The sequence below is a fragment of the Alosa sapidissima genome, chromosome 4 (genome assembly GCF_018492685.1).
Source record: "Alosa sapidissima isolate fAloSap1 chromosome 4, fAloSap1.pri, whole genome shotgun sequence".
Taxonomy (NCBI): domain Eukaryota; kingdom Metazoa; phylum Chordata; class Actinopteri; order Clupeiformes; family Clupeidae; genus Alosa; species Alosa sapidissima.
This window is the reverse complement of record NC_055960.1, coordinates 15982342-15995488: the sequence shown is the minus strand read 5'-3', so window position 1 is coordinate 15995488 and position 13147 is coordinate 15982342. Positions and strand designations below refer to the sequence as shown.

Sequence of the window (13147 nt, the reverse complement as noted above, 5' to 3'; positions counted from 1 at the left end):
AAAGTGTGTATGTGTATGTGAGTGTGTGTGAGTGTGTGTGTGTGTGTGTGTGTGTGTGTGTGTGTGTGTGTGTGTGTCCATGTGTTTGTGCATGTTGGACAAATTGATTATCCAGCCAAGGCAAATAAAAGCCTTTTGAGTTGTCAAGTGGGGGACCTGCAGCGACTCCATGGGTTAACCACATAGACGAGAGCTACAACTCTCATACAAAGGATAGTTGACATAGCCAGCCATTAACTCAATGAGAGCAGCGGGGGCTAGTTATTGGCATTATCACTGCAATCATCGGTGTAATGACAGACTACGCCCTTTTGTGCCACTCTCTGAACTAAACACATATTTGCCTTCCTGATGTGTGAATATATGGTAAACAGCAATGTCCAGCGCTTGGGAATTGGTCTAATTCAGTGGTTCTCAAAGTGGGGGGCGGGCCCCACTAGTAGGGAATGGAGACATGACAGTTGGGGCTCCACATGCAGGAGGAAATGTGTCTTTTCTGTGCCTATCTTTATTCATGCCCTTCTTTTTGAGATGGAAAATCATAGCATACATACCACACATACAAGGCCTCATAAACAGGCCTACGTATAAATTAAAGGATCAACGGATCCAGGGGACTGAGACAGGAAATGTAACGTGAAACCAAAATGTGACAATAATATTTTAACTTTACCATTTTGCTGGGTGATAGGGTCAGGTGGGGCTTGAAAATTCCCCACATCCAAAGTGGGGAATAATGGGAAAAGTTTGAAAACCACTGGTCTAATTTAACTGGATAGGTGCAATGCATGTGTGCCAGCGCCACCTAAAGGCTAAGCATGGAAGTGTAGAAGGGTTCAGTCGTGGCCTACTGGTTTGGGCTTCGGGCTTGGAACCGAAGGGTTGCCGGTTCAATCCCCGACCAGTAGGTACGGCTGAAGTGCCCTTGAGCAAGGCACCTAACCCCTCACTGCTCTCCGAGCACTGCTGTAACAAGGCAGCTCACTGCTCCGGGTTAGTGTGTGCATCACCTCACTGTGTATTCACTGTGTGCTCTGTGTGTTCACTAATTCACGGATGGGATAAATGCAGAGACCAAATTCCTTGTGTATGTTTGAGTATGCTTGACCTAGAAACCTGATTTAAATTTTACATTTACATTCTGCTACAGTATGTCTGGTTTTGGATGGTGGATCGAGTACCTGGATATACTGAACTGTGGTGTGTGTGTGTGTGTGTGTATAGGAGGGGATGCTCTTGTCTGTCACACTGAAAAGCTCAAAACTTTTGAATTGAATGCCTTTTTTGAATGCCTCCCATACAAAAATGCACTGTAAACCAATGCATTCAATTCAAATCTAAAAATATTAGACTATTAGTTTCCAACTCGCAACAAAGAAGACTAACAGATGGTACAGACTCATTAGATTGGCACAGATGCATTAGATTCAGAGAGCAAAGAAATGAACTGTCACTCAACGCACATCCTCTATAACATACCCAGCTGTCAATGGGAAACAGCATGAGTGGTGTGTGTGTGTGTGTGTGTGTGTGTGTGTGTGTGTCAGAGACCTCACTCACAGCAGAACTAAGTCAGAGCAATTCCAGTAGAAATAACAAGCTGAGCTGACGGGAGAATGGATACAGTCATCACTGCATGTCCATCTGCTAGCAAAGTGTCCTTTGGGAAAACTGACTAAGTATGAGGCTGACGGTCAAGGGCCAAGAAACCACTTTACATTCTCAGAGGCTAGAGAGGTGGTCACGATGAACAGAGAAAGAGAGATCAGGAAGGGAAGAAGGAAAGATAGCTCATGAGGAGGGAACACTAAAGAAAACCACGAGAGGCAGAAGATGGACAGAGAGATGCCACAAGGTGTAAAGAGACAGCAAAAGTCAGAAACTTGTTACAGGACAACTGTATGAAGCTTCTGGGGCCAATGGCTGTTATTTTTCTCAGTATGTATGCATGGTGTTATGAAAACAACAAAAGTGTTGAGTGCAAGGCTTCACATTTAATAAAGGTAATTCACCTCTGACCTGGTCAATTAGCCTGGGTGAAAGGGACATAGAGAAGGCTGCAGTTGGTCTTTCAATGGCTGACTAGGCAAAAGCCCAAGAGCAATTTCCTGCAATGACAACGGCCGCCTGCTATTGATCCCCATCCAGCAATTTATTCAATCTATGACAGGTTGAACAGAGAATCTAAGGTTGTGTTCCTGAGAGGGTGTGTTTGTGTCTGTCTGTGTGTGTGTGTGAGAGATGGAGAGAGAGAGAGAGAGAGAGAGAGAGAGAGAGAGAGAGAGAGTGTGTGTGTGTGTGAGATGGAGAGAGAGAGAGAGAGAGAGAGAGAGAGAGAGAGAGAGAGTGTGTGTGTGTGTGTGTGTGTGTGTGTGTGTGTGTGTGTGAGAGAGAGAGAATACGAGCTTATAAAAGCTTTTTGTATTATTATGATGCCACAACATTTGCTCTCTAAACCCAGTGAGGGAGAGATTGCAGAATTTGGGGGATGGGTGGGGGGGGGGGGGGGGGGGTTGCAGGGCGAGGCTGTGCACTCTCGAGATACAATTAATAAATGAAATCAGACACATGGTTGACCTTGCAGGAGATCCAAAAGCAGTAGTCAAAAGTAGGAAACTATTGCCGATGAGGGCCCTGTTGTGTTAGATGCATGTTGATGTTAGAGCATGATCCACTCTTTGTAGCTTTGTTTGCAACTGTTGTTGCCATTAGTTTAGCTAAATTCAATTTCCTCATTTCTATCTTATTGGAGTTAAAGTCTTTTTAAATTGTGCCTATAAATTGACTCTCTTTTTCCCAATGAAGGACTTGAAAAAGTGTGTTTGAAACAACTACCTGCATTACGCAGCTTTAAAAAAACAGAAAACAAAAAATTGGAGGCCAACAGTCACAGTACATAAAGTGTAGATCTCTAGGAAGAGCACTGCACACTACTGTTTTATAATGATGCAACATTTATTTGATGGTAAATATGGACTTCACTGCTTATCTATTTATTTACCGACTTTCACTGGCCACACAGTCATCTGGATACATTATCTATCACACCCAGACAATCTGTTTAAACTGGCACACAGCTGGCATTGCCAGACGCATAGAAAAACAATCCCTATTCCCCAGTTGTAAATCATAAGCATGACATCTTATTTCAAATGTAAAATGATGTCCCGACAAATTACATGCCCTATATTGTTTTATTCTATGATATGTTTAGCAGTACACACACTTGAAAATATACACAGCATGAGAAAACGTAGTCATTAGTTTGTTTCACTCTGTAGGTTTTGTTATGGCCAAAAATCCTTCACATGATGACGTATTCTACTCGCTGTTGTCTTTCAGCTTCTTTGATAAAGTACTGGTACTTTACTTTTTAAGTGCATGCAGTGAAAGTTTCTCCAGTCCCTACCTTGAGCTGCCTCCTGCTCCGCGGGCCTTGCCTGTGTGGTGTCGTCCCGACCGAGGTCCCCCGCACCGGGCAGCGTCGGTGAGGATCCAGCCTCTTCAGCAGCAGCAGCAGCAGCAGCAGCGTGGCGCTCCTCTCCTACTGAGAGCCCTGCAGCACTGGGGCCCGACTGAGCCGAGTCGCTGGAACATTCCCCAAAAATAGACGCTGTGTTATTACAGGTCCTGGGGGAGTTTCTCAGGCCATTAAAAGACCCTTGTGACACACACACACACACACACACACACAGACACACACACACACACACACACACACACACACACACACACACACACACACACACACACACACACACACATAGACAGAGAGAGGGAAAAAGAAGAAGAAGAAGAGAAGGAGGAGGAAAGGAGGAAAGGAGGAAGGGTCTGCTGACTTCCACTATCAAGCTCTCCTCCCACCCTCCATGTTGTTTTCACTAGCATGCAGCTACTCCCCGACTCAGTAAATGAGCACAGAAATATGCAGGACTTGTACAGGGCCAACCGTGCCTCTATTGCATGTTTCTTTCTTCCTTATTTCCTCCTCTGGCTTTTTTGTGTGGGCTTCATGAGGTCTGTTGTCTGATGAGAGCACCACTGCGCCCTCAACCACAGACTACAACTACTCTCCCACACCCTGCTAAATTTACAAACGGGTGCCTTTTGAAGCATGCTGACGACAAGCTTACCAAGTCCACTCATAAAACCGCAAGCAAGGAAAGGAGTGACACATAGAGCTGTTAGTCAGCCCCCACCACCACTTCCAGCCTCACTCCGCCTTCGCAGTCTGTTTTTGGGGCTGCGTTCACGTCAGGCTGCATATGGATATTCATGGCCTATAGGCCGCTGATGAGGTACATTTTGCTTCTACTTTATTCACATTAACAACACACAAAACATTACATACTCAGACTGACTGCACTTCAACACAACTTTCTGTCTGTTTGTCTTCATTAATGGGAATCTTAGTTGATAAGAACTCTGGAGAGCTAGTTCCAGCTGGAGGCATTTGAGATCATCAGTGTGGCATAACTGCCTCGACACACTATGACTGATAGCAGTTATCTCTGTGAATAATTATGACCGGAGAGAGCACTTCCCAAGAGAGATGCCCAGCTGATTAGCAGAGAGCCAGAAGTCTTTAGACATGAATATGTCTAACAACCCAGAACCACTGGTTACAAAGACTGATTTCTTTCTTAGCTTAGATATAACTTGAACTAGACCGGATATGTTGCAGAGTGGAGACAATTAATTTTAAAAAGCACCTCAGACATCGCAATATGGAGCCATGTGGATCCACAGGAGCTTTCTTTTTTAAAAAATAATCCCACTGGTTTAGTCAATCCCCAGAGTGCTCAGCAGCCCGAGGGAGACAAGCAGGTGGTGTTGATCCAGAATGCAAATAAGACCGCTGGAAGTACAGCACACCTGACTGCTGCTAAACACAACCAACTGTGTGTGTGTGTGTGTGTGTGTGTGTGTGTGTGTGTGTGTGTGTGTGTGTGTGTGTGTGTGTGTGTGTGTGTGTGTGATGACCCCCCCCCCCCCCACACACACACCTTAGATCAATACAGCCTCCACCCCCTCCACAAACTCACTTGCGCACGCACACACACACACACACACACACACACACACACACACAAACACACAGACCCTCAGGATTAGGCGGACAAGCAGGGATGCCTTTGTTTACCTGTGTCTCCCGCCGGTGCGGCGGCTGTGCAACATTATGCCGACACGCTGTGGGAAGGTATTCCCAGATCCGTTTGTGATTGTCCCTCTCCTCATCCCTGTGCCCTCTGTTTCCTGCACACTGACACACACCTACACACTCACGATGCACGCACACACACACACTCACACACACACACACACAGACTGCGCTACGGCTGCGTCACTGTCTGCTGCACCTGCCTCCCTGATCCCTCCTCTAAGCCTCTCTCTGTTTATTTATTTGCTCTTCACCAGTCTCCAGTGACAACCAGCCTCTCTACTGATGCTGATGAACGGCCAGAGCTGGATGAAGGGAATGCGCCAACTTCCTGGAGTGGGTGGGGCCAAATGCCCGTTTTGATTTCTGGTTAACCCTCGCACTGCTGTACCATGTGGACAGGGAGGCTTTTTTGTGTGAACTTCCTGTTAAACTGTCTGCCAGCTGGGACAAATGCAAAATATATTGTGACTGGAAACGACCTGACTGACACCTAACTGTCACCAGACGGTGTGAATAATGCTGATGGTCTGAATAATAATCTGGAGGCTGGCTACTATATTTGGGAGTGCTCCAGTAGTCTTCCCTTACTGCCTATCATCTATGTGTCAACAGTCACTCCCTGCCTGCAGAGATAATACAAATCCTAAAACAAACATGAGAGCGACACTGACCCGTCCTTTCCACCAAACTCATACTACCTGAGCAAAAACGTGGCAGGATGCTTTGCGCCCTCCACAGACCATTCTCACTTCCGAAGGTCCTCAGAAATAGCCTGTCTGCTGACTCGTACATATAATTAGTGGAAAAGCCTATTGATAGCTGTGTTCTACTGTACTCTACCCGCACAATATCGACAGGCACCGAGTGGAAATGTGAAGTCAGCAGAAATGGGTATGAAATGACAGATGGGGTAAGGAGGGGTGATGGGAGAGAGAGAGAGAATGAGAAAATGAGAGATAGATTGAAAGAGGGGAGAGGGAAGAGGAGAGGAAAGAGAGGTGGAGGAGGCACCACTGGGTCTCCTCTCGTCTGGCTTATGTGGCTTGCTACAGGAAAGCCCACAGGAACACGAACACGGGAGGAGCACCAGGCTCTCCGAGGGGCACACGTTTCCCATCACACCTCCCCACAGAACTAGGTCACTGTTTCACCCGGACAGAACTACAGTTCCCAGGTGCCCTTTCACATGATAGCCATGTGCATGCATGTAAGTCTCTGTACTGTATGTGTGTGTGTGTCTGCCTGTCTCTCTGTTTAGCTCAAAACTAAGGTTTACCTTTTCACACAGATTTTGTGCAGGTGGCAACACAGCTGGCTCAATTATTGCCACAAATGTAAAGCATGTCAATAGTGAGGACATCTGTTCAGGTACAGCTCAGCACAGTTGTCTTGTTGAGATTCCTCAGATTGTTATTTTGTTTGAATGAAAATTGGCATCAGTCGCTTAGCCTCAAATAAATAGCTCTGATCTCTTCCTTCACACACAGAGCAGAGGATCAAGGTGCTGGCAGTATGATACAAATCCATAATCTCCATCATGTCAGGGGGTTGTGTGATGGGAAGGTGTAGCAATCAGGTAAGAGAGGAGAGGCAGTGCACACAGAAAGCTTTTCTTTGAAATGCAAATCCAGGAATTAGCCTCTGAAACCCGAGAAATGTCATTTTCAAAGCTAAAGCCAAGTAGTCAGGAAGATTTGTGGGGAAATATCTGGCATATCTTACCGTGTTTGTCTCTCTGCGGCAGGCGCATCTGTGGAGAGAGTTGGAATATAATTAGCCTTACATGGAAAAACACACATGGGCCGATGTTGTGAGCCTTCTGGTTTCTCCACCTACTGGTTTCCTTGCGCATGCATGCGCTGCAGCAGTTGTCAGACATTCACAAACAAGTTGTTTTTAGCAGGGCTCCGAACCGGTTCAAGGAACGAAAACGAAAACCGAAAACGAACGGAATTTTACGGAATTTTACGAGGAGCGTTAACGGAAACGAAAACAAAATGGTCTTCAACTGTTCCGGAACAGAAACGTTATTCTGAAATCCACAAAACCGGTTAATAACGTTTTTTTTTTTCGTTCTCGATATAACAGCCTAATAATTTGATTTCTGCAGTTTGAAAAAAAAAAAAAACGAATAAATGGACCTTTGGTCCAAATGTGTATAATTTGTCTTGCTGTTGTAATGTAACCTATCCGTCTGCCACTTCGGATCTTAGGCCAGCTCGTAGCGTAGGCTACTGAAACTGATTTGGAAATTGTTTGTAGCCTATGCGTAATAGCCTATTTTGCCTGTCCACGCCTTCTCGTTTTAAAGTCGAGATTTGAAATGTTTGCGCAATTATAGCCTATTCTATGTAGAAGAGTTAAACGGGAAATTTGAGATAGGCCTTGTCAGCAACAGACAGGTTCGTTTATAAACAGGGTTGGAATTATAGCGCAAGCCTTTGAAGATCACCATATGGATAAAACTTAGGCTATAACCAGGTAAGGAGTTTAGCACATATCCAGAAATATTTTTGATAAGAAATTATTTATAGGCATAGGTTAGGCCTACAGTACGTTTGTAGGCTATGGGATGGATAGCCCATCTGAATGTTTTTGGATGCCGCCTGTGATTTATTATTTTTGGGCATAGCTACGGTATAGGCTAAATCAAGGGGAAATAATGAGTAGCCTACGTCTATTCTCAGGTAAAGTCCACAAAAATAGACTTGATAGGCCCGCCAAACACTGCCGGAACTTTAAGAACGAACGATATTTTGCGTTCCGAACCGGTTCAGGACCGATATGTTGGTGGCGGAACGCACGCAAGAACGAAAACGTTAAACATAGGCCTACCTGAACCGTTCGGAACGGAACGTTTGAAAAATAATTTCGTTTTCAAGCCCTGGTTTTTAGGTAGCCTAGAAATCTAGACGCACCCTAGCGGCGGCAAATTCATTTGCTCAGCCTGTACGTCTAGTAGCAAACCATAGGAATTTCTATTGGCTGACGCCGTGGATGTCATCCAATCACAGCGCTCTATTTTGTTAGAGTCTTAAGGCGGGCTTAACAGGATGACGACAGTCCTACGACGGTGAACAACAAGGAAGGTGGCTATGCCGAACGAAGAGCGGTTGTTTGAATCGGCGTTGGCGTCAACTTTGGAGGAGTTGGACTTGTGCTTTTCTTTGAAAGTTGAGCAACACAATGCACTTAAGTCATTCCTTTCGAAGAAGGATGTATTTGCCGTTTTGCCGACCGGATACGGATATGGTCGTAGCGCTGGCCTATTTTATGCCTAGGCAGTTTGAAAGACAATTCTCTGCCCTCCCCTTGGATTAAGCGAGGTGAATGGGTCGATTCCAGACTATACATTTCAATGATATAGGATGGCCCGCCAGGCTAGTTTTTAGGTGGTTTGAAGTCGCTTTTCGGCTACATTACAGCCACTCGGACAAAAGACATGTAAAAAAATATATGTAAAAAAATATATGTTTTGAAAACTAGCATTAAACTGGATTCGATCCCGCAAAAGCAACACATGCATGACTCTCTCCAGCCTAATTCCCTACTCCTTGAGCCAACTAATACCTGGCTGCTACGCGATACAATTAACTATTGTAGGCTACCATCAATTAATAACGTAGGCAACACCCAGGTAACATGTTGTCCAGGCCATCTGAAACAAGTGCTTGCCCTTCATCTAAAACAACTGGTTACCTTAGGCTGCTACGGCCGTCAGTGCACTGTGCACAGTATGCTACTCTTTGTGGTTGATCAAATAAAAATAAAAGATGTATTTGGTGATGACGTTATCATAGGTCTAGTAGACCTAAATTCTTAGAAATTAAATGGTACGACAGAAGAAACTATCTACATTTTAGCGCACCAGACCGCGATGTCTTCAAGGGTTGAATGAAGGGAGTTTGTAAAAATTAGCGTATTTTTCAAGTCAATAAACATTCTTAATTGGGGGTTGGGAAATTTGGCACATTGATTCGGTATAGTCATATGATTAATTTCACTAAGTTTCATGTCAAGTGCTCTAGCGCCACCAATGTGTCAGATTTTGCATTACATCTATGCGCTTAACATTTCAACCATACAAATTGAGGTATACTGTACTTGGAATCCTTGGATGAGACCGAACTGGACGCACCCCATGACGTCAATTTCCGCCATGTTGGATCTTCCGCCATATTGTATTTCATCAAAAACACTTAAAAGTAATCAAAGGTCATAAAGTTTGTCCGATTTTCACGAAACTTGATGCAGATGATCTTCAGACCATGACTCACAAATGCATTGCTTTTTGGAGCCATATTCGAAACCCGTCGCCCGTCGTGACCAATCAAGTTTGGCGGCGAAGCAATATCTCGGCAATGCTTTCATGTATCAAAACCAAACTCAGTGCATGGAGTCAGGACCCAATAAGGAGGAGGCTCAATAAATTTGATGACTTTTGACCTATAGGTGGCGCTATAATAAGCAAAATTACGCTTTGGCCTGTAACGGGTGATGTGTTTGGAATTAAAACGTACTATTGGTGTCTGTTAATGTTAATGTTAATGTACTAGTGGTGTCTGTGGGAAGTCCTAAGGCTGACAGATGTGATTTTGTGACGTCAACGTAATTGATTCGTCCGCCATATTGGATTTAATCAAAATCACTTAGAAGTTATCACAGGTCACAAACTTCATCCGATTTTCATGAAACTTGGCGCAGATGATCTTCAGACCATGACTCTCAAACGCATTGCTTTTTGGACCTATATTCAAAACCCGTTGCCCGTGACAACCAATCAGGAAGTGAAGTGATATCTCAGCACGGCTTTCACGTATCAAAACCAAACTTGGTATATGGACTCAGGACCCTATTAGGAGAAGGCTCAAGAAAGTTGGTGCATTTTGACCACTGTGTGGCGTTATAATCACAGGAAGTATAGTCATATTTCAGCAATGCTTTGACATATAAAAACCAAAGTCAATACATGGGGTCAGGACCCAATAAGGGGGAGGCTCAATAAATGTAATGACCTTTGACCACTAGGGGGGCGCTATAATCACAGGAAGTGGGCTCATTTTTCAGGAATACTTTCACGTATCAAAACCAAACTTAGTATATGGACTTGGGACCTTATCCTGAGGACACAAAATAAATTTGGTGACCTTCAACCACTAGGGTGGCGCTAGAGAAACAGAAGATTAGGTCATATCTCAGCAATGCTTTCACATATCAAAACCAAACTTGGTTCATGGACTCAGGACCACATCTTAAAGAGACACAATAATTTTATCAACCTTTGACCACTAGTGGTACTATAATTTGCAGCACTTTCTCGTATCGACACCAAACTTGGTACATGGACTCGGGACCACATCCTGAAGACGCTCAATATCTTAAGTGACCTTTGACCACTAGAGGCGCTATAATTATCAACACTTTCTCGTATGAACACCAAACTTGGTATGTGGAATCGTGACTACAACCTGAGGACGCACAATAAATTTGGTGATGTTTGAGGTGTGCGTATGTGTGGGGAGCTATTGGGGTGTGTGGGGGAGGAAGTTTATCTGTGTATATGTGTGTGTGTGGGAGGGGGGGGGGGGGGTTAATTGGGTGTGTGTATAATGTAGCAACATTGGGTTGCCATGACAACTCCTGCTCAACTGCTTGGCCCCCTCATTGCTGCTTGCAGCTATATTTTTCGAATGTCTTTGTCAGGGAACATTTGACTTTTCAAACCCATAGGCCTGGTAGTCGCTCAGACAAGATAAAAGCAATAGGCTACCATTCCTGTCACCTAATGCAAGACAAAATGTTGCATGGTTAATTAATATAGGTGATTTGATGACGGTTTTCAGAGAATTGGAGTGGCTCAAAGAGATAATGCGCTGAATAGATCGTTCTGGTTCGTAGGTGTGTGTATTTATTCGAATCCATTTTAATGCTATAAAGTGTGCAAAATGATAGCCTTTATTTTACATGTATTTTGTACGAGTGGTTGTAGTGTAATGATCATGGGATAGATATGAAATGCGACTTCAAATCAGTCTAAAACAACTTTGAAAAATGTTTGACAACTCCTGCAGCTGGTGAGCAACGCGAGCACGCGCAAGGGAAACCAGTAGGTGGGAAAAACCAGAAGGCACACAACACCGGCTTTTGCACTATAGCCTTATCTGCTTTGATGCCCACTGTGAAAAAAAACCAATAACAACAAAGCAACAAAAACAATGAATGCAACCCCGTGTGTTGTTCAGAACAATCCAAACACCCGCACAATCAAAGGGTAATCCAGAATCAACACACGGTTGGTGCAGCCAGCGTTTGAAGAGCTGTGAAAATGAGAGGCGAAGGCTTGCTTTGAATTGTACAACCCCAGCGACCGGAGAAGGTGCCTTTTTCCAAGACATTCTGCGGGGCTGAATAATAGCATGCCGCTGTGTAAACACAAAAAGCTCCCTGAGTCAAGGGGATCATCGTGGGGGCCCCAGCCGTTTACGCACGCCGCTGTTACATAACAGCACCATATATACCACCCCCACCCGCGCACACAGCAACCGGGCCTTCCGAGGACGCATTATTATTGAGCCTGGGAGCGGCGCTTTGCACCAAGTGCTGTGCGGAATGATTACTCCTCATGGGCCCTGTTTACAAAGCCTCTTAATCGTCCCGCTAATCACCTCTCACCAGCAAAAGCAGCACTGAGGGATTAGGGGCTGCTCTGTCTACTGTAGTGCTGTAATGCAGGTGGACCGGGGACTAACTGAAACAAGAGCGCTAACTGCTACTGTACATGCTGATTAGCTCGCGCAGGTCCTCAAGGAGGAAGAAACACGCGCTTTTGTTGCAGTCTTAAGTAGTTACATCTCAAGGAGATGGCTGTATAGGGACAGTCAGAGTTTTTTTCTTTTCTTTCACCGGAGCAGTGATTATCAATTGTGTGATCCCTGCTCAGAGGCTGCAGAGGCACTGCTTAATGAGTGTAGTGTGTGTATTAATGAGTGAACTGAATCCGACTCAAACACTGGACATCTGACAGTGAGTCATTGTTAATGGCTACATACTGAACATAGTTGCATTAATTGTGGTTCATTAACCAGATGCCTTTATCCCAAGTGGCGTAGCCTATAACATACGTGAGCTGACATGCTACATCATTGCGTTGTTTTTTCTTGGGGATAACACGTGACTTCTGCTGCTAGAGGCTTGCTCTATAAGTTGAGCAGCAGAGCATGTTGATGTGGTGGATATGTGGAATAAAATAGCACGTGGCACACAGAGCTGTGCGGAGGGATAGAGGTAAACATGTACATCTTACCTGTATGAGGAGGCGTGCAGGTTTCACCCTGGATATTAGTGCTCTCCTGAGTCACAGAGGCTGCGGTAGATATTTCCTGGGTCGTCTTCACTGCTGAGCATTTCTCAGTCTCTTTGTCAGAATGTGGGAGGTGAGTTTCCTCCACCGCTGCAGCACCAGGTGTGCCGTCCTTGGTGGCACCCACGTCCGCCTTCATTGTGCCAGCTGGTGCTTCACCCCCTGGAGACGATATTACAGAGCTCCCCTGCTCTTCGCCATCGCTGTCCTCAAACTCAAACTTCTCGCCTTGTTCTTCCTCCTCGTCCTCCTCTGCTGACCTGGACTGCTGCTGTGAGGCTGAGGTGGACATGTGCTCTGAAATGTTAACAATATTACATTATGTATTTTAAGTATTGTCATGTGGATTACATCAAGTGCCAACTGTTGTGCATATGGGTAGCATATTAAGATGAAATCCTATTGCAAAATGATCTCTTCTATAAGTAAACAAAGACTGTTTACTGATATATTGTGACAACAAAGCTGAAGACCACCTGCTGTTGCAACCGCCTCAGTTTTAAAGTGTATAATGCATACGCATGGGAGTGCAGAAAATAATTGCAATTCAATTTAACCAAGCTGAGTCCCTATTCAAGAAGCTATTGTTGTTTTGGGTAGCATATCTTAGACAGCCTCTACAG

General features: G+C 44.8%; 1 protein-coding gene across 5 annotated transcripts in view; it reads right to left on the bottom strand.

The window, feature by feature from the left end:
- Window positions 1-13147, bottom strand: part of arhgef10la (Rho guanine nucleotide exchange factor (GEF) 10-like a) — a 143656-nt gene that overhangs the window by 119173 nt on the left and 11336 nt on the right. For 4 of the 5 annotated variants that reach the window (XM_042090703.1, XM_042090706.1, XM_042090705.1 and 1 more), the window contains 3 exons: window positions 12468-12821; window positions 6887-6914; window positions 3410-3588 (listed from right to left, as the gene is read on the bottom strand). In XM_042090703.1, the coding sequence (XP_041946637.1) occupies window positions 3410-3588; window positions 6887-6914; window positions 12468-12821 (561 nt within the window). Of the gene's footprint in view, window positions 1-3409; window positions 3589-5143; window positions 5269-6886; window positions 6915-12467; window positions 12822-13147 lie in introns of those variants that run through there. The other variant, XM_042090707.1, reaches the window with a different exon arrangement.